Raw genomic sequence first — 22,584 nt, 5'->3', positions numbered from 1 at the left:
TTTATATCACTTATATGCCAATATAAATGCTTATGTTAATAATACTTAATTATCTTGATACTTTTATTATAACATAATTTTTTTAATCTTAATATTAATCGTTCGGTTATGTGGAAACGTAATACTAAACAAATAAAAGAAAAAAAAAAAAAAAATTGTATGTATTTAATTATACCCAAACTTCATATTTACTATCATATTTAAATTATGAACTTAAATCTTATATTTTTATGTATTTTAGGCTTGTATTACGATCTGATACTGATAGATATATATTTTTTCGAAAAATCATGGTAAATTGTATTTCTGTAAAAAATGCCATTACATTTTTGCAATGACAACGGAAGATATATCGTGTTAATTCTGGTTTAAACACGTGCTGTAAACTGCTCAGTCTTGTTTGAGAAACTTACATTATTTGTCATAAATTCTTTTGGAGATATTATTGGAGGAATATTTTCCGATTCATTATCATCGCAAGCAAGATCTTGTATTGTTTGATTCTTCGGATATTTCGACATTTGCATGTAATTCACCCTATTTTGATTATCCTTCTGATTTTGCCAAAAGTATGCGTTACTACACTGATTTTTACTTATCGCGGGCATAAAATTCATATCTTTTTGAACTCCCGAGTATGAAAGCGGTGTCACATATCGAGAGACATTATAAACCATTCGGGAATTGTCTTGACACATTTTGTAATGCTGATTGGATTTCATCGGAACATTATCAACAGCATTCCTCGGTTGTACAGTGCAATTACTCAGATCACTATGTGTACCTCTAATATAATTATTCATTTGCATACAAGGAATATATTTAAGCTGCTGATCGTGCATACAGCCAATGTTGTTAAAATTATTCAATTGATTAATCGTATTAGGAATTACACGAATATAATTCGTGCATGGGGGATTGTAAGAGACAGGCAATGGATATTGTAATTGCGGATTTCGCGTTTGCACATTCGGGGATGGTGCATAAATTATTGGATGCGGTGGCCAATCTCTTATGTGTGTATTATTAAAATCATTAGGGTCGAAAGCACCAGAATTGTAAGTTTGCATTAGTGTAGGTTGCATTATGTTGTATGAATCAACATGAAAACTATCTATAGAAGAATTCCATTTTCTAGTCTGACCTGATAATACAGAATGACCAGTAAAATCTGAAAATGTCGTAACAGATCTTTGTTGTATATTTGGCGTGTATTTATAGTGTATGTCTGAGCTTTCTTTATTACGATTCATTGTAGTTTCCAGTATGGAGTCGCTATCATTCGACGTTTGTACGTTGCTTTTGTACGGTGCCACATTGAAAGTGTTCGGAATTTGCGTTGGTGGCATCGCATTGCTAATTGAAAAATGTTGATTATAAAATTTGCTACTATTTGACTCCCGTGATGGCATTTGTTTTGTTTGATCTGTTGCTTGCATAATAGTTTTTTGTACATTGAAACGCATATTTTGAATAGATTGCTGCGAGTTTACGATTGTAGGATTCTTCTGTACTGTACTGTTGGATAAACAGTTATTCCATGTAGTTTGACTGCTCCCTAATTTCTTTACATCATCCATATGTTGTGAACATTCTAACTTTAATGAATGTTGATGTATCACATCGGCTGGTGTTTCTACGGTATACCTATTAGAAAGTAAATTGGACGAGTGTTTGAATGAATTTGTTTGTTCATTATCAGTAACATTATTTACTTCTATATTTTCTTGATTTATATTGATTTTAGACTTATCGATCTTTTTCATTTCTTTACGACACTGTCCTAACACAGATTTCTGTTTATGACCAATGCTTAAATTCGCACATTTTTTATCTACCGTTAAATATGTCTTGGCATTTACAGGATTCACCTTGTTTTCATTATTACATGCTGATGTATCTTTTTTATGTATAGTTGATTTCACATTTGATTTTGAAAATACATTAGTAGATATATATTCACTATTTATAACACTTTTGCGCTCAGCATTGCCGATAGACTTATTGTCAAATCTAGGATCATTATATGATGAATTTCTTCCATAAATTGCAATGTGCTCAATATTTCTCAGCATACTTTTATTTTGCAGGGGATTTGCGAATGTCGAGTTTTCATATTGCATGGCAAATGTAGTTTTAAGATTACAATCACTATTCTCTTTTTGGTGACACTGTTTCTCATCAATGATTTTTTTATTTCTCCTCTCTTCATTTAAATGCAAATCAGATTTTTGGGATAGATTGTTTACTTTTTTTGTTTTCTCTAATGCTTTACTTTTATAAATAGCAAAGTTAAGCGTAGATGCATTTTTTTTTAAAGAAGACTCTTGCATCTTTGACACAGATTGTTTAGAAACTGTTTGTTGTTTCTGCAATATTGCATTTTTCTTTATATTCTTATTTTGATATGTCACATCAGCTGTTTTATTAGATTCTGTCTTAATATTGGAAAGATTTGAACATATAGCATTCCTACGAATATTATAAAAATTTATAAATATTTATAACAAAATAATATATTAAAATACGACGTTAATTACAAAAAAATTAAAAAGTTTTCTTTACGCTTACTGTGTAATATCTTCGGCATTATTTTGTGACATATTTGATTGATCTTTTTGCATCTTATCAGTATAAAACTGAGCGTCCAGTTTTGCTGTTTTAATGCTTTCTGTAATCATTAACATGTCTTCTTCTTCTTCATCTTTATCCTTCTGGTTAATCAACTTCTTGGAATTTTGGAACAAATGAGGCGAATTAACATCTTTGTTCCACACATTTTCATCACTTCCTGACATCGCATCGTTAGGCAAATATTTTCTGTATGTACCCATTAAACGATATTTATCAGATTCTTCAACTGATGTCTTAATATTTCCTGTCAATAAACTCTTATCTTCCAATTTATTATCCTTGTCATGATCTCTCTCTCTCTCTTGAATATGCTTATAAATAATTTTTATCTTTTCACTAAAATGAAAAATCAGTATAAAAGTAATTTTCAAATATAATACGCAGAAACAGTATCACAAATTATACCTTTCTAATCCATCCATTTATATATACTCTCAGCTAGTAAAAATTTATATAAGATATAAAAAATATTAATACAAATTGTGTAGAGAAACGTGCTAGAGACGTGATAGAGACTATCCCAGTGAGCTATAGGTCCTTTATTATATTTTTGTTGTACTAAGGTATCTTAAAGTTTAAAACTTTAAACCAATCAAAAAGATTAAAAAATTTCACTTTCTTTTTCCATTCGTGAAATTTATAGCTTTTGTTTCAAAATTTTTTAATCTTACTTTATATAAAACGCTTAAGCTTTAATATTTGTAACTAAAAGTAAAATAATTCTGAAAAATCTTGCACATGTACAGAATATAAATGAGTGTTATAAATTTAAGTATAACTTGTAACATATATTTTGTATTAATTCAAAGATAAAGATTATATCATTTGACATGCAATATTCAAAATTACAAATGATTTTTTTATTAATACAATATACAACCATAGCATGATGCTTGCTTAAAGTTGACATCTTACAAGAAGATAAAGCACACATGTTATTACACACTACAAAAATTATATATTATACATTAAGACAAAGAAATAAGGTTTAAACATACGGGTTTGATGAAGGTGACATGTTTTTCAGCCAATGCATGTTATGTAGCTTATTGAGCAATGCTTTCTGTTTTATATCAAATGTTTTTTCTAAATTTTTAACAGCGCAATCCATTATACCTATCACAAATATATTTATGTACTAAATATTTATACAACACACAATTGCAATCCAAATGAAAATTGAACATAAAAAAATTTCTTATTTCCTTTTCTATATTGTCTCAACATCTTTGTTTGGATGTTGAAAAATATCCCTAATTTAACTTACAATAATAATTTAACTAATGTAAGCTATGGCTTACTTTTGTCTTCCATTATCTTAGATTGTGACATAGGATTAATAATTGTCTATGTATGTGCGTCTTTTTGTAATTTAATTCAGAGAAGACTGAAGAAAACTTGTAAAAGATTTGTGTAAAGTAAAGCCAAGTTTTATGTAGTATTAGTACTAAATTGATTCTATTCTTTATTTGTCGTTCAGTGACTACTATATATTTCACAGGTGTGGGAAAAAATATTATTTTTTCGAACCATCACAAAATACTGTTAGTATGATAAAGACATAAGAGAAAGGTAATGAAAAAAATGTGATATATCATTAGATGACCGATCACCAATTTTTCTCAAGGTTTGAAATAATATTTCTGAAAAAAAAGTTCTCGCCAAGCTCTTACAACAGATCTAAATGTTTATGAAACCGAAATCGAAACCGAAACCGAAACCGTCGACCCTCGTGCGACCGATACGCGAACTACATCAGACTCTGCTTAGCGAAGATTCGAACCCTACTTAGCAACTTATCATTAGCCGAGACTCGAACCCTGCATATATTAGCAGATATATGTAATAGTATACATTATATACATTATAAACATTATATACATTATATACGTGTATACTAAAACAAAATAAAAAGAAATTCACGTTTTTAATAAAATTTATATTTCCAAGAAAAATTTTTTTTAAGATCATCTTCTTTCTCAGCAACTCTAAATGTGTGCATGTATATGGCATACCGTTTTACTTTTTAATAACATAAAAACTATTCTATTCAATATAAGTTTCAAAAAAAATTATCTTAAGAAAAATTGAGATTCTTATTAATAAATTAAAATTATGTCGGCATATAATAAAAATTCAGAATTATAATTTTATGTCCAGACATAATTTTAATTCATCCAATTATTATTATATTTAGAACATAAATTTAATTTATATTATTACTGTCGTGACCTGACATAATAATAATTCAATAAATTTATGTTCTAATATAATAACTGATTGAAACAAAATTATATCACGGCATAATAATAATTGAATGAATTAAAATTATGTCTGGATATAAAAATAATTCTGAATTTTTATTATGTCCCGACATAATATCAATTTATCAATGAGAATCTGAATTTTTCTTAAGACAATTTTTTTTTTTAACTTTTATATTGAATGTAATAATTTTTATGTTATTAAAAAGTAAAATGGCGCGTCATAATCTTGCACAATTGAGATATCACAATCTTCAAATAATCTTTCTGTTTCACATCAACGTTTTTCTTATTCTAACATATGTTTCTTGTATCTTATATTTATAGTTGTTCTGTTCAGATATAAAATAGAGTAATAATTTCGCCTTATACACATACAAAATAAAATTAATGCCATTTTATTGATTTTAAATATTTATTTTTATAATACACAACTTATATTAGTAATAGCATCAGAAGCAATAACGAACATCCGTCCTATGAATTACATATATATAATTATTTTTATTATTATTTCTTTTAATATATAAACTTTCAGTCATCAAAAAAATAGTCGAACAAAATTTATTTTATTAATTCTCTAAATACTACACGCTATTCGGTATCTTTTAAATCTGTATTGCCAAAAATACGTGTTATCGTGATATTGTAATTTTTTTTTTTTTGTCCATACGAGCGATATATCTTGTTAATTCTTACTCAGGTTGTAGATTTGTACTGATATTCATTAGAATTTACTACAGAGAGAAAGAGACAAATATTCTTAATGAAGTAACACGAAATATAAATCTTGCATTCCGCGATTTATCGTAATTTCTTTAATTCAGAAAATACGGTGAATGGACTCTGAAACTTGAACAATGTGTAGCAAAGATCAAAATCTGCGGGGAAAAAAAAACTGATGAATCAAGAGAAAAACCGAGAAATGTTTATTCTATAAAATCAAAAGAATTTGATTTCACTAAATCCTATCAATTCTTTTTAAAACCGCTTCGACCAAACTCTGATTAACTTAATCATCGATTATTTTATCAAGAGTGTACAAATAGCTTGCATTATTTTATTAATATCTATAGAATCATATCAATTTTTTAATTGTTTCACAGAAGAGAAGGAGAATTAGATTAGGAACAAATTATACGGTTAAAAATTGTGCTGTAGATAATTCTGCCAGTTGAAATAATTAAATTAGATAGTAATTTGGTCGAAATCGATTGTAAATTTCATTTCAAACATGTTTCTCGTAGAAATTTATAAAATACATTTTCGGAATGTAAATTAAGAACGCTGTTTTTGATTGTACTTTTTGTTAACAGCAATCATCGTCTTAAGTTCGAGTATTATTTTAATGGGTTAAAATTGCTATACTACGTGTATTTGTATTTTTCGAAATTGTGATGAAACATATCTTTATAATATTTTCATATTTTATATAGATAGTGTTGATTTGTTGTGTTGATAATTGAAAATATTATCATATAATTCACTTCGAAAGAAAAATACGTACAAAAAATCCGCATGATACAGAAAGTTGTGCGGGATATGAATCGAGGAAAATCAAGAATATTTCTATATAAAGTACATATATACGTAGAGGAGCAACCACGATCATAGAGACAGTCATCATAGATTTTCAACTTTTTTTTTCTTTGCCAGCGTATTATTGTAATAATTTTTTTTTTCATCTTCTCTCGCGATGTATAATTGTAATTATAATTATAATTAAATATTGTTTCCTAATCTACTGCTTTTTTCCTCTCACGACAAGATTTTCAGAATAAACGCGATTTTTACAAGCACTCTATAAATAACAAATGTTGCGTCGAGATTTTAAATTTGTAATTGTAGAAGTTTCATTCCCCATATATAAATCACTTATCGACTAAATATAGTTGTGCAGAGATGCTTTGCAAGAAGAGAGCTTTTGATTTCTACCTTATTATGGAGTTCACAAAAAGATCTCAACATATTAAATTGTATATAAGAAAGTAATACATATAATTTTCAATTTATTTGCCATAAACGTTATCTTAAAAACTATACGACATAAAAATTGCTAAAAAGTTGTCGATCCCTATAAACTACTAAGACAATTTTCGCTTGCACACGCCAAAGCAAAGAGAATTCTAAGAAGCAATGGCAAGTAATTTTTTTCCCTTGTGCCAACATAATTTTGCGATGAGCTTTTACAATTATATATTAATGCAATAATAAATTACAGTATGTCGATATCATTCTGTCCTTAACGTTTTTTTACAGTTCCTTCAATAAAGCATTTCTCATTTCAATCATCCAAGAGCCAATATAATTTCTTTTCTCTTTTTGTTTGTTCCTTATGCGAAATTTCTTTATCAATTATGCATTAAAAACGTGTGTGTGGTATACGTGATTAATATCATTCTATAAAAGCAACGATTGCGCATTGCATGAACGAAAGGTATTCTACTTTCGTATTACAACTCGTTTGTAATTCAAAAACATATAGATTTCAATATTTGTATTAATTATTATACAGACACTATCTTTATTATAAGTGTAAAATATAAATACGATTCGTTCAAGCAAAGCCTGCACAATATATATTTAGTACCGTAACCACTTAACATATAAATACGTTGTTGCTTTTGAATAACCAGAATTTACATACGAATATATATTGATCGATTCTTTTTATGTCGCGTGTGTACAAAGTTTAACTGTGAGAAGGCAATATGTCAAGCTTACAAGTAAAATGTACAAACGCGTTGTTTTTTTTTTTTTTTTTTTCCCCTTTACGCTGCCTCCGATTATCAAACGTTATATTGTACCGGAAGACGGTGTGTTTACCGTTGTAATATATTGCAAAAATAGTAAAATATTTAAAAAGGAGTATATTTTCTATATTCAATTTCGCATTATCAAAAACTGCAGAAAATGCAGAAACTTTACGAATCTTTGTAATGTTAAATCAAAGTGGCAAAAACTAAAATTAAAAAGAATATATCATTTTGTTATTGATAATTATATTCTGCCTTCTATTCGATGATGTAAAAATTATTGAATTTGATTAAAACGAGAAATGCAATCTTTGCATAAACGATCAGACAATGCGGAATTGGCTATAGAAATTAGAAACATTAACAGATCACATTCGCTTCATTCTCGCAGAAAGCAACTTTATTACTTTCATAAATCTGTTGAGAAAATGGCACTGCTTGCGCATTGTTTTCTTCATGCAAATCACACTGTTACGTTTCTTTCTTTTACTTATTGTAAAGAATCTTATTCAATGCTAGGTAATATGCAAAAATCACATGGTGTTTTATATGAAGATAGCCAAATTACGCGTTTGCTTTCTTTTTGAAACAAATATTTATGAATTTGCGCGACTCAATCGTATTTTACTCTTTTATAGAAAATATTAATGATCAAATATGAGGATGCAAATGACTGCTGTGTAGTTTTCGGATCATTATTATACCAAAGTTTTTTTTTATATGTTGCTAAAATAAATATATGCTGTGTATATATTAATTCCAATTATTAAAATACATATTTAAATTCTCCAAATGCTTGAAAGTAAATAAAAAGCATGAATATATAATTATCAGTATAAGAGAAAGAAAGAGAGTATTACTTTATATTTCAAAAATATAAGAAAAAGCAGAAGATACCGATGCAGAGAGATTTCAATTGAACAAGACGAAACCATTGTTAATAAATCTGAAATTAGGTAATACTACATCAATAAAGATATTGTAGATTTCAATTTTAATACATATTCGATCACAGAAGCAATATGAATATTTTCAACTATCATTGTACATTCATGACAGAGGTTATATATTGTAATTTTAAAAAGAATATATCTCGACTAATGGGGCATATCGAATAATTGGATTAATCACACAATTCATAGACATTTGTTACCTCATATTTTTCACAAAAGGTACTTGAATCACCCAAGTTTGCATCAATCATTACTGCAGTCTGATAAATCAACGAATAATTAAGAATATTGTAATATTATAATATCATGATATTTCAAAAATAAATAAAATAATTATGAAAAACTGATCTATATCTACAATATATCTGATGTAAGCAATTTTGAGATATTCACAAAAAGATAAGGTAACGTAAAATAGCTTAAATTTATATAAATCATGTATAATAATTACGAAATAATACGAGAGTCACAATAGTAGATTATATTCTTTTTCTTGTCCATTCTTATACAACGATAAAGAATGGTCGAAATCTTTGCGGACATTGAGCAAGTATATTTGCAAAGAAGAATCTACATCTCGTTACAAATGAATAAAAATTTTTATAATAGCTAATAGTAGAATCAGCCATATTATTTTATAAAAATATAACAAATGCAGTAATCATTTATATCAAAATTACGAGTGTAATTAAAGACAACACAGATTTATAGCAAGTACCTTTAGTTATAAATTGTGATATAAATGTTCAGCAATTTTCATTAGATATTACAATTTTTACGCAATTAATTATTATACAATATTCTAGTGATTATGTGTATGGTTTTTTTGTCTGGACTGTGCTGATAATTCTTCTTCGATATTACAAATTTCCTTATTTTTGATCCAAATTATGTAAATAAAGTAAATAGACAATTCTATAATCTTCAATTAATGTACGCAAACAAACGCAATTACAACAGTGAATCGGCTCTATTAATCCTAATATAGAAGAAGAATCATTCGCACAAGACAGAGCATATAAATATAAATATGTGTATCGGTATTATTGTAACTTGTCAAAAATATAGTATTTAATTTAACCTGCCCTATTGTTGGTTTCTTTTGTGCAATAAAAGCAAGAAAAAAAAAAAAAAAAAGGTTTGAATTCTTCAAAATCAGAGATTGTACACATCTCTAAGCACACAAATTTTTAACAAGATTTTGAAAGTAATTCAAAAGTATCTTTTTCTGCATTAGAATACCAATAACATATGCAGGCTTCTTTGTTATTCGATATTTTATTTTATACCTTCATTACCGATATAAATATATATATCTTTTTTAATTTTATAATAATGAAAACTGATGTGCTACTATTAACAATAAATCGATCTAATAAAAGATTTGATTTTTAGATATAGTAGATAATAATCAAACGGAATATAATGTAATATTATATTATATTATGTGCTCCGAAATGTGAAAGACAATTGACGAAACCAACAATGGCGCTAGTAATATATAAATATTCAATTGTATGTTTTCTTTATTTCATGATAATATCAGCTAATCATTCACGTTGTCTCCTATTACTCTATTTTGTAGCTAAATTTGTTGCTTTCACAATAATTTATGTTCTTAACATATTTTATATTTTTAATTGTGTTATTGTGTTATAGAAGTAAAATAGTACAATATATTGTAATTGTTTGTAATGTTCATTTAATCCTATTATTTCCTAAACATATCATTTCCAAATTTCTGTTAAACATACCGCGATCGTAACTTTTCTCCGGTTGCTTAAAAATGAAGATGTTTTCGTATTCTTCTCCGTGTACAAAGAACCTTTATGACTTGGATATGATCCCATTTTTTTATGTGTAACCCTGTTTTCTTAAATACAAATACAATTGATAAAAGTTTGATCGCGGAATATCATTGAAAAATCCACATTCTTTATAAGTACCCGTTTTAGCAAATCGCGGTAAACTCTACCGCAATTAATCCTTTCATCAATTTTTGTAGATTCTCTTGTATCAACTAAATGAATTAATTCTTTTCCATTGTGTGTTGCGCACTAGCTATTAATCCAAGAAATGTAAAATAATGCATTTTATTTAGTGTTTTATTTTCTTTTAATATACAAATCTCTAATAATGTTCAAAATACATATATTAATGTATAAAATGTGCCAAGTGTGTGAGAAAATATATAATGAAATATTAACATTTCCGTACTTATAAAGAATGTATTTAATAAACGCAAGGGGAAATGCATTATTATAATATGTTTAAATTCTAAATAGTATTTTTGAAAATGGTGTTATGGTATATGCGGCCTCTAAGAAAATTAAAAGAGTCTCTCTATGTATATCGGGTAAGATCCTATGTGACTTGTAATGCAATATTAATCGAAAGAGAAAATAGAAGAAAAAGAGGGGAGAGAAGAACTCTTCTCTTATCTAATTATTGTTTAAAAAGAGTAAACAATAAAAAAGAATGGAGTCTCTCTCTTTATCTCTCCAATCACTCCACAATCTATTATTAATAAGATAAAATATATATCAACAAAAAGTGTATTTCAATATTTCTGTATGTTATCTTATTGTAGTGTATTATTTTTTTTAGTTTTATTTTTTTTAAACAGTGTATCTCTTTAGACCATATATACCATAATAGAGAAATTGTTTTTCTTTTTTTATAACTTTATAGAGTTTGATATTAATAATCTATAATATAAAAAAATGAAGGAATAAAAACATTTATTTCTTTTTTGGCCTCACTTTTCGATACTAAACTATGAAGAGAATTGAAGGGAAGAAAAAAAGTAAACAAAAAAGCAAAAACGATAACAACTGCTGTGTGAATGTCAATAGTTAAGTAAATATATATATGCTATAATACCCCATTGTATCAGAGAGAGTTGATATATTAAGGGGAAAGAAAGGAAAAAAAGAAGGAAAAAAAAAAGTTTAAATTCTATGGGAATTAATCCTGCATAAATCAGTAAACAACTTACAAGTCGTGTATAAAAGTATCATTGAATTTTTTGTGTGCGGGGTATTATACTTGAACTTTTAATAATTTCATAGCTGTAATCACGTAAATACATTAAATAAAAGTAATCTTAAAAATTAATTATTGTAACATTTCATGCTTATATGAAGAAAAAATTTGATAATGTTGACCTATCTATTCTAATCGTTATATCTTAGGCAATATATGTATATTTTTCATCATGACTACGTATAGTCATTTTTATCATAAAGTTTAACACACAACTACATCTTTAAAATGAATATACGCGTAGAGCCGGGTACATAGAGACGTGCCTCACGTCTAATAAACATGCTTATAGCATGTCACTGAACTGTAACACGTATGTCACACATATTTGACTTGTATTTTATATATATATATATATATATATATATATTTTTATGAATTATTTTTTGATTAAATTGGAAAATCCTAGATATCTCTAACATCCTTATATATCTACAATTGTAAAAACCTACAACATGAAATGAGGATAATTGGTTCAGTAATCTACTTGAATTGGTTAAAGATTAACCTTTTCGTTACTATCACACGCTATTTAATTTAAATGTGTTTTCTAATAATTCCATCGCACAAATACACAAGTACACATATAAGCATATTAAAGTCTTAAAAGTGGATTGAATTACAGAAGATTTACAGAACATGTACAAGCTACATTATAGAACGAAAAAAACATATATTCTACATAAAAAAATCTTTAAAAATATCAGTTATTGTAAATTTTATAATGTGTCAGAAGTATAAACATTTTTTCTAATAAATTGTAGCTTTAATATATCCTATAAATGTGAAAAAAGCAGCACAAGAAAAAGAAAAAGAAGAAAAGGAAAAGTATAAGCGGTAGATATACCGATTATAAACAGAAAAAGAAAGAGAAGAGAAAACGAGAGCGATATATATATATGTATTTATATAATACCTCTTCAATATAATAAAATTGGTTACTACTTATTTCGCGGTTGTTTTATAAACTTCCGCGGTACTTTTTAGTGTTACAATTATAAGAAATGTGTGTGTGTGTGTGTGTTTGTGTGTGTGTTATGTTGTGTGTATGTTATTAGATATATAAAAATCTAGAAATTTTATATATATATAATATATATATGTACCTAATTTATATTTTCAATATTAGGTTTTCAACGAAAAATATAAAATTTGTTAATACTTATATATTTTATTATATTCAGTACGAATCAATTGGAAAATCCTATTAAATATATATAGATTTAAATATAATAGAAATATCATTTTTCTTCTGTGACATACGTTTCACAGCTCAATCATTGAGAAAAGATTCTCCCATTGCAAAATGGGAAAAAAACTTTTGTATGTTGCGTTTATTATTATAATTAATTTGTTTTAAACAATTATATAGTTTTCGAGGTCCCGGAATTTTGTCGACGATTACATTGTTTTCGCGTTAAATGTTCTGTAACTCGCGCGCGCAAATGCTTGCATCGCAAATGTGTATTTAACATTGCGTAAACGTATATTTAATACGCTGTCGCAAATATATATCTTGAATTATATATAAAATAAAACATTTTCTTCTTTTAGAGGATACTGTTAGGATGTCATTCTTTGTAGAATTGTATTTAAAAATGTGAAAGAGAGAGAGAGAAATATCTGCTGAATATAATATCGAGAAAAATAACATAACAAAATTACAAGATAAAAAAGGTCCTACCATATTCGTACTTTGGCGACGATGAATCAATGGTATCTTTATAAACGATCCTTATCATTCGCGGGTACGTGCTTACCGCATTAAGAAACAGTTTTTATCTTTTTGTCACTTTATCAGAGTACTAAAAATACAAGATCTTGCAAAATCGTGATACTACTTACATGATATTTTTTCAAAGACTGCCCCCCCCGCCCTTCCTTTTTTTTTTTCTTTTTTCTATGAAGCAGAAATTGTAATAACAACGGGGTTATAAGAGAAGGTTCGGGTCTAACTTGTTGAGACGACTGGAGTCTGGCAGTACGGGCACTCGCGCTGATTCGGAGCGCACGTCGAACAGACTACGTAATGATTGCAGGGCGATAAAGTAACCGCACGATTTTGTTCCTCGCAAACCATGCACTTTGTTGCCGTTTCCCTATACAGCACCTTAAAATACAGCGATAGAATATAAGCGTGTATTTATCATTTCTTTTCTCGTCATATTGGATTTATTTAAAAATTAAAGATACTTGTTTTATACGTAGAAAAAAATTGCGTATGATTGTAAAAGCTTTCTTTACTTCTTTACCTTTTCCAATTCTTCGAGATCTGAGCGCAATTGCGATTGAATTGATTTCAAGGTAGCTATCGATAACGATCTGAGCTCGCTTATTCGTCTCACTGAATGAAGATACGGGCCGCCGTTAGACGTTTCATTTTCGACCCTGAGCGCTTTTATCTGCATTAAAGCCTGCAAAAAATCCATTCTAATAAATTGGATTTCGATGTCGAGAGAAAGGCGCTCAGTTACTTGAATAAAATATTTACCTCGTCCCTCTGTTGCTCGGCTATATTGGCCTTTCTTTTTGCCTCTTCGCTTTCCAATTGCCACGCCGCGCAAGCCGCGCGCGCTTGATTGATACGCTCGTCCCACGTTGCTAATTGTGCACGGCTCGAGGTCAATTCATCTCTAAGTCTTTGTACCTATGACATGTACGTATATATGTATAACCAATACACTATCTCATTTCCGAGATATCTGAGAAAAGAAAACTCTTCAAAATCGATTCTCACCTCAGACAATGATCCAGTGTTACTTGGGCTAATGGAAAATGCATTGACCAATGGAGATGCCGGCAGAGTGGATTGCGTGCGCGACGGGGACATTCCTTGGCTCGCGAAATCGAATAAGCTGCTATTGAATCCGCTAAGCTTAGAAGCCGAGCTGCTAAGCTGCGAAATATGATTGCTAAATGGATCCGATATCTGATTCATAAATGGCAATGTCTGAAAATAATCCGAGAAATGTCAGTAAAATAATTTCGAGGTTTCTCACAGAATTATCAACATACAGTACTTATATGAAGATAGCATCAACTTACAGATTCCATGGAATCTTGATGAGAGAATCTTGATCCGGTGAGAAAACCAGTCTGTAATTGTTGAAGTGGACTCGACGTTGATGGCGAATAATTAGCGAGTACAGAACGTTCAGTCATGCCGGGTATATTGACCGGAGCTGAGCTACCGAGTAGACCAGAGCTGGCTAGGCCTGCTGATATCGAATTGCCGATTGGTGAATTTGTATCCCTATGAATTGAATCGACTAAATTTAACGGATCATCTAAATGTAATTCGTCTAATGCATTTCCTGAAAAAGAGATCGAATTGTCGATAATGTTGTTTCGTTATGATTATATCGAGTAGCGCGCATAGCGAAGTAAACGTTTTGTGCGTATTAAAAACCACTTACCTACTACGGATTCGACGGTGTCGTTTGAATAAAACGAATTTGACAACGGTGAAACAGTAGTTGCTAACGAATGACTGCCTAATGTTCCATTCAAATTGTACGCAATGTAGAGACTTTGTTTCTGTTGAGCTTTTTCAGCTTTAGTTAACAATGGATCGCTATCAATTGCGATCATTTGCTTTCGAATTTCATTCTGTTAAAATCAATGTGGTTAATTGTGATTAATTGCAAGTGTGTGTGCGCGTGTGTGTGCATATTATATTTCAAAAAATAAAACTTACAACTTGTATGAGAGAACTGGGATTATAGAGTATGCTCGTAAGTTTTTGCTGCGCAGCCGTATTTATGCCGGAATTGGTATTATTGGAATTATGCAGTTGAGCACCAGGTGCCTTGCTACGTGAACTGTTACTACCTAAACTGCTAGTGCTGGCAGATTCCGAGACTTCACCGCTTCCATTCTGTAATTCAGCCGACACATATTTAGTACATGCATGTGAGCATGTAGATTGCGAATCTCTCTTATCAACTGGATCTATAGATACATTAAAGACGCGAATCGGATTCTGTCAATTTCTGATTTTTCAAACAATTTCCAAAAATTTGTTTCTCTTCCTATTTCTTTTTTACTTAATTTTATTCGAGTCTATAATGTATCGAGAAAATCGAGACTCACGCTACTGTCGCTAAGTGGTTTATCCTTGTCGTGTGAGCGCTTGTCGGGTGGAAGAGCGTTGCTGAGTATGTCGGCCAGATTCGCGCCGCAATCTATAGGTACCGCCATATCCCTCGCCAGGCTCATTTCTTCTGTTGGCAACACTGCTTCCATCAACCCACCATACCAACGTCCCAATATATCAATTTTGAGATACAATTTTGACGACTAAGATTTATCATTTATCATTTATCAAATATCAAATTATCATTTATCAGACTCTATGTGTGCACTGCTATTCCAAATGTAATTTGTGTGAAAGAAATCGTTATGCGAATTTGTGACGTTAAGAAAAGACGATAGATTAGATTCCGTTCTCGTATCGGAGCATTAGTGACAATCGAAACAGATTAATATACATATATTGTATGTTTATATGCATTATTAAATTATATGTACGCACATTAAATGTACACACGATACATGTGTGTATATTTACATGTATCGTTAATCTGTATAAAAAGCACGTGTATAATATAATAGAACTGTTTTACGTACGATTGACGAGTGTACACTCACGGTCAACATGCGCGAAGGCGCAAAAGACTCCGCGTGGACAATAGCCGGCCTGTTGCACGTCGTTGCATTTGGTGGATTTGTAGATCTCTGGATGGAATTGCTGTTCCGTCCGTGTGTGACAATACGTGCACGCGTCTCCCTGCTCGCAGTTCCCCGGCTCGCCCCATTCCTCGCCGTGTTTCACATTTGGACATGGCGTCGATCTAATCCCCAATTGACATGCAAAATTTATTTATAAATATTGATTTATCGCATAGTTTTCTCATTCGTGATCGCATTCGGTATATTTTTAATCGATTTCTCGTTTTACCGATATTTGTATTTCCGTGGACTGCGCCTCTTATCCTTGCTGTTGTGATATTGTGGACAGGCGTAGCCCTGTCGGCACAGCCTCGGCGGTCTTTTGCACGGCTCGGTCTTGTAGTTGCTCAGCACATAATTCGTGTCCTGCCATTTTGGATCCTCGTTCATTAGATTTCGTTCTTTGTCGAGTATATTAGGTCCGTTGGATGAAGAATTTGGATCCGAATCGGGATTCTCCAACGCCTGAATTTCCTTGATATCGTACACGGGCGGACGCAAATCGTGATTGCCGTGGGCAAAGGCGCAATGCGGGCCATTTTTCACGCAAAATCCACGCGTGTCGGTGTCGTGGACACACATGCATGTCTTGTAATAACGTAGATGATAACGTCTCTCTGTATCACCCGCGGTACGATGCAGAAATGGACACCTGTTTAACAACGAGACAACGTTTTATGATTTTCATCAAACTGTAATCAAATATTACACTTTTCTTTCCACACATTATTTTATTCTAAATTATATTAATGCTTAAATTAACCCACACACAGTTATTGGTCTTGCATCTTTCGAATAATTGATTTTAATATGAATCTATATATATATATATATATATATATATATTTTCGTTTTTATTTAATTTATTTTACTTAATTTATTTAAAGCGATTACTATATCTATATCCATCCATCTTATTTGTTCCTCATATAATATTTAGCCTGTTTTCAAGTTATTGACATTTTCCGTTTCCGTATACAAGTTTAAAAAAATGTGTGTCTTTTTAAATTTATATATCTTAACCTCCCGCACCCCCCGCCCCCGCCCAGTTTCATCCCAATTTTTAATTATATTTTCTATAATAATTATTCATTGTTCATATATCATTCACTATTAATTTATTTTCGAATTTTTTACTATGTAAATTACTTCTAATTTGTAATTGCGCGTATATTTTTTTTTTCATCATGATAAGTAAATAAGCGAAATAAATAAATATTATACGATACTATGATGTAAGAAAAGTTTGAATTCTAAATTGTTATTTTGGGGCAGATTTCTTTTCGTCGTTTCAAACAAGCGGTGAGAGAAATTGAACTAGTATTTTATTGCTATTATAATGGTATTACACCTATGTATTATTGTACGGCTAAAAAGATTTTTAGCGGAATGGCGAGGAAAATTGTAACGTATCGATTAATTTACCATTAAGTATATTCGAATAAGATTTGGATACGTGCTACGGATTCTTCGTTGCGCCATCGCGCCGCGTAGGGCAAGGGAAAATCGATAAGAGCAAGAGCTCCTTTGTTCGACAATTCGTAATAAAAATTCGCTAAGAATTTTGGAGAGTTTATCATACGTTCGCGATCGTTGGATGAAAATCACTTTACGTACATCCATCGAACGCGATAAAACAATTTAATCGCCAATTTACAAGATGCCTGTGAACTATCGTTCAAATGTCACGCGATAATGTTAATAATTGAAATAACTTTTATCTCTTTTATAAAAAAGATACTATAATTAAATGTAATTCCCTTCTATCGCAACTATTTACAAAAATATTATTATGTTGCTATAAATATAAATAAATTAATGCGTATGCGCTATAACGAGCGGGGTAAACAATTTTAATTTTTTTTTTAAATAACACTCGAAAGAAAGTCATTTATTTTGTTTTTCGTAGAGATGATTTATTCGTGACTCGTGTAATTTATCTAATATTGTTGGATATAAATATCCGCGTAAAATTTACGCAAATATATATCCCGAGTGTATCGCGTGCGTGATGTGTGTGTGTGTGTGTGTGTGTGTGACGTCGAAATAAAGTTACAAACGTTGAAACGAGAGATACCGTGGGACGTTAATTTATGCACAAGCAATAATGTAATTTCATTGTTCGCGGCAAACATACGATCGTACGTAAAACTGGTATCGCGCGAAAATTAAGGATTTTTAACATGTAAAAAAAATCGTTTTTACATCTTGAAACTAAGAAAGAGAAAAAAAGCAGATTCTTAAGAGAGAAAAGAATTCTATCGAAAGCATCGTGAGATGTCGTCACGTTCCATCATCTTAGACCGGTTGTACAATAAGTCGTATGTCGTTAATCGTAAGGAAATTGACCAATGACAATTGATATTTAAAAAAAAAAAAAAAAAAACTGTGATTGGTCAATTTGCTTACGGCTAACGACACACGGCTTATCGTAGAATCGGCCTTAGCGGGGACAAACGCAAAAATGACGCGTGTGCGTTACGCCACGTACGTGTCAACGACCATCGCAAAATGACGCCGTGCGAACAAAGTGCGTCTCTTTCTTTCTTTTTTTCTCCCTCTCTAATCTCGATTTCCGATCTTTCGTAACCGAGCTCACGAGGAACGAATGTCCTTCCAAGTACGGGTTCTGAGAAGAGTTTTGTATAATTTAGCGCGCGGCGAGGCTCTCTACTACTTGCAAAATCTTTGGAATTCGATACGAGAGAAAGGTGTAACCGCATCAAGTTCGCAGCACTTACGATTAGGCTAAAGCGCGCACGCGAGCAGCTACAGCTGAATATATCTTTAATTAGGTTAAATAGATTAGTGGTCACGCAGGTGCGAATATCACGCGATGAAGCGCAATTTCGCGCGACAATTTTAATTTCTCTCTCTCTCTCGTGTCCCCGTTCAAGTCACAAGTATCGATGATTTCTTTGCGGGGGATGACAGAGTCGCGAGCGCGATAAAACGTAAATACATATACGTAGTTAACGCACGCTACGTGTACGTGTGTCGCGCGTACGACGGACACGTATATATATATATATATATGTATGTATGTATGTATGCATGTACGTCGTATGTCGGCACGTCGCATCCATCGCTTATCGATGCGCCGTAAGCGAGAGACGAGAGAGGCGAGAGGCGAGCGTGCCATTTTGCACGCGCGCGCATATACGCATCAACGACGCACCAACGCACGTTACGGCACCGTATCTACACCGGCGAGAGAGTAAACGTCAGTTCCTTCTTCTTCTTCTTTTTTTTTCTTTCTTTCTTTTTTTTTTTTTACTGCTCTTCTCGCGATATACACATATATGTGTGTAACGGACGTTATCCGTTCACTCTGTATCTACGCGAAACAACGCCACATGTATAGTATGACGAGGCGAAAGAAACGGTACAATTGCAATAAAGTAAAAACTTACTCGTCCCCATCGGGGCAGATGCCAGTGGTCTCGTCGTACTTGGTGCAATAATTGTCGGCGCTGTAGTTGAAGGTGCGGTCCCTCTTTCTCACCGGTCTGCGCCTCCGCTGGTTCATAAAGTGCCAGTTGAAGCACGTGAAGGGTCTGTGCTGCGTACATTTGCGTTGTATGAAGAGGGGACATTGCTCGACGCGGAATTCTTTCAAGTATCTGGAATGCGAATCCGCCGTACTAGACATTATTTTTGCCCGAGATCCCGCTATCTCCTTGTCGCTGCCTCACCGCCGTGTCGTCCTCGCTCATACATGTACAATTTTTGCGGATCGTCGTAGGACGCGCGCGTCGCGTTATAGTCGCGTTCGTTGCTCGCGGCTCTCTCGTTCTTTTCTCTCTCTCCCCCCCTCTCTCTCTCTCTCCTTCATTCTCTCCCTCTCATTCTCGCGTTCGCAAACGCTCTCTCTCCCTCCCTTTTTCGTTCACTCAATCACTCTCTCTCTCTCTCTCTCTCTCTCTCTCTCTCTCTCTCTCTCTCAATATATATTTTCTTAACACTGCACTTTCGGCGGTGGTCCGCGCACTTTCCGGCACAAATGGCCAATTCACTGTCTTTCTTTCTTTTTCTCTCTCTCTCTCTCTCCCCCTTACATTCGCTCGTTCGCTATATTTTTTTTCTCCCGATATACGGTATACGGCAACAGATATCTATGGACAGTGCGCGCGACATGTACCGCGTTCCTCCGCTCGAGTTATCTCACTGATCTCAGTTGGACACGCGACCCGGTCCGAGCAGCGGGCGCTACTTACGTGTAATGATTTGCCTTTTCCGCCTGAGCTGTCAACAAAGGTTTCGAGTCGGACTTCATCTTGGATACAACAAGTCGAGCCAACCAACCGCGCTCGCGCACGAACACACGCACTAACACGTACGGTGAACTCCACCGTCCAACACGGCGCACCGTCTCGATTGTTGTCCTCGCCGTCGCCGTCGCCGCCACCGCCGCCGCCGCCGCCGCTGCTGCTCTCGTCGTCGTCGTCGTCGTTGTTGTCGTTGGCGTCTTCGTCTTCGTCTTCGTCGTCGTCGTCGTCGTCGTCGTCGTCGTCTTCGTCGTCGTCGTCGTCTTCGTCTTCGTCTTCGTCTTCGTCTTCGTCGTCGACGTCGTCGTCGTCGTCTTCTTCTTCGTCTTCGTCGTCGTCGTCCTCGTCGCTGTCACCACCAGCAACACTACCACTACCACTCCCGCTATCGTTACTGCCACTGCCACTGCCACCGTCGCCGTCGCCGTCGCGGTTCCCGTTCCACCCGTCGTTGTCGTCGTCGTCGTCGTCGTCCTCGTCCTCGTCGTCGTCGTCGTCGTCGTCGTCGTCCTCGTCCTCGTCACCGCTGCCTTCGTTTGTGCTCGTACTCGTATCAATTCGTTTCGTCGTTCCTTTTCCTTTATCGTCGTCAACCGACCGATCTCGACCCTATACGCGCTAACCCTATTGGATGAGAAATGTGGACGCGCGGCACGCGCGACGCAATATACCCTATACGTGCCTTCGCCAGCCAATCGCCATCTTCCCTCACGCTCACGTGACGCCGTGTCTTTCAAGGTCATTAATGTTTTGGTTTACGCGTAAACAGGCGTCCGCGATTTGACGGCGACGCGTGACACCGAATCGCCGGTATAACTGTCGTTGTCCTCGTTTATAACCTTTTTAGAAATTTATATACATTCAGCTTTAGATAAATACAAATCTGGAAAAGGGAAGAGTCCTATAGAGTTGATACTCTGTCTATCTCAAAAGAAGCAACATGTTGGCAACTTTTACTCATCTATTTCCAATGTCTTCACTCTCCTTTCTCTTTCGAACAATGTAACAAACTAAAAGCCGGCTATCGAAACATGAGAATAAAAGATAAGCCGAGAATGTCTCTCTTGACGTTACGTTTTTTCTTATCTTGACAAGAATATAGAAATTAATTGTTGCTCGTAAACATCTCACATATTTGCCGCCGCATTCGTACAGTCATTTATCGTTGCTGCTCTTGGAAATTGCGCGGAAAATCGATAGTTCTTTTTCTCTCTCTCTCTCTCTCTCTCTCTCTCTTGAAATAAAAAATCGAGAAAGATCACGCCATTGATCACGCGTAGTCTCGAGAGAAAAAGAGAATTATATAATTTTATTCAAAGTTATCACTCGTGTTGCGTTTAGTTATTAACTATGTATCGCGATAAAGAAAATATTTTTCATAAGACGGAGAGAATAGGGGGAAAATAGGCGTATTTACGAAATATAATTGTATATACGATCTTTTCAATCTCAATTTTATCGGTTGCGTTCGGCAGAAAAAGCAGCTTTGCGACTGTTGTAAAATTCTTTAATACGATTGGTTCTTACCCTTACTTCCTGCCGGATCTAAATGTATAAACCAATCGTATTAAAGAATTTTACACCAGTCGCAAAGCTGCTTTTTCTGCCGAACGCAGCCATTGAATCGCCGTCATAGACATATAAAATATATAGATGGAGAACCTATTCCGTGATAAGCCTTAAGAAATTGACCAATCACAGTCATGTATGAGAAGAATACTCGACTGTCATTGGTCAATTTCTTAAGACTTAGGGCTTAAAATCTCTATTGTAGACGCCGCGTAAGTCTTAAGAAATTGACCAATCACAGTCGAGTATTCTTCTCATACTTGACTGTGATTGGGCTTAAAATCTCTATTGTAGACGCCGCGTAAAGGCCTATCCAGATGGATTTGTATAGCCGCACACGTAAGGAAATTGATTGGTCCACGAG

General features: G+C 32.9%; 2 protein-coding genes across 8 annotated transcripts; both read right to left on the bottom strand.

Annotated features, from left to right (window-relative positions):
- Positions 1 to 180: 180 nt before the first annotated feature.
- Positions 181 to 4,363, bottom strand: LOC138939363 (protein PF3D7_1417600). Its single transcript, XM_070307060.1, has 4 exons — positions 3,936 to 4,363; positions 3,633 to 3,750; positions 2,572 to 2,970; positions 181 to 2,472 (listed from the first exon to the last, which is right to left on the bottom strand). The coding sequence occupies exons 1-4, from the start codon at positions 3,964 to 3,966 to the stop codon at positions 369 to 371; spliced, it is 2,652 nt and encodes an 883-aa protein (XP_070163161.1). The 5' UTR covers positions 3,967 to 4,363; the 3' UTR covers positions 181 to 368.
- Positions 4,364 to 5,357: 994 nt separating this feature from the next.
- Positions 5,358 to 21,409, bottom strand: Unk (RING finger protein unk). 7 transcript variants are annotated; one of them, XM_070307583.1, is made up of 12 exons: positions 20,601 to 21,409; positions 19,797 to 20,006; positions 16,613 to 17,035; positions 16,282 to 16,505; positions 15,745 to 15,872; positions 15,350 to 15,529; positions 15,069 to 15,261; positions 14,698 to 14,966; positions 14,390 to 14,602; positions 14,144 to 14,299; positions 13,905 to 14,066; positions 5,358 to 13,762 (listed from the first exon to the last, which is right to left on the bottom strand). In XM_070307583.1, the coding sequence occupies exons 1-12, from the start codon at positions 21,392 to 21,394 to the stop codon at positions 13,604 to 13,606; spliced, it is 3,111 nt and encodes a 1,036-aa protein (XP_070163684.1). In that variant the 5' UTR covers positions 21,395 to 21,409; the 3' UTR covers positions 5,358 to 13,603. The 7 variants fall into 7 exon arrangements, with proteins under 7 accessions (XP_070163684.1, XP_070163688.1, XP_070163681.1 ...); XM_070307580.1 differs by having other exon boundaries at positions 5,359 to 13,762; positions 15,745 to 15,887; XM_070307581.1 differs by having other exon boundaries at positions 5,359 to 13,762; positions 15,745 to 15,875.
- Between the last annotated feature and the right edge of the window lie 1,175 nt (positions 21,410 to 22,584).

This window comes from Polyergus mexicanus, unplaced genomic scaffold, assembly GCF_030449975.1.
Source record: "Polyergus mexicanus isolate NDT 795.1 unplaced genomic scaffold, iyPolMexi1.0 SCAF_14, whole genome shotgun sequence".
Lineage (NCBI taxonomy): Eukaryota > Metazoa > Arthropoda > Insecta > Hymenoptera > Formicidae > Polyergus > Polyergus mexicanus.
Note: the sequence above shows the minus strand (reverse complement) of the source record. Positions and strands in the feature narration are given on the sequence as shown.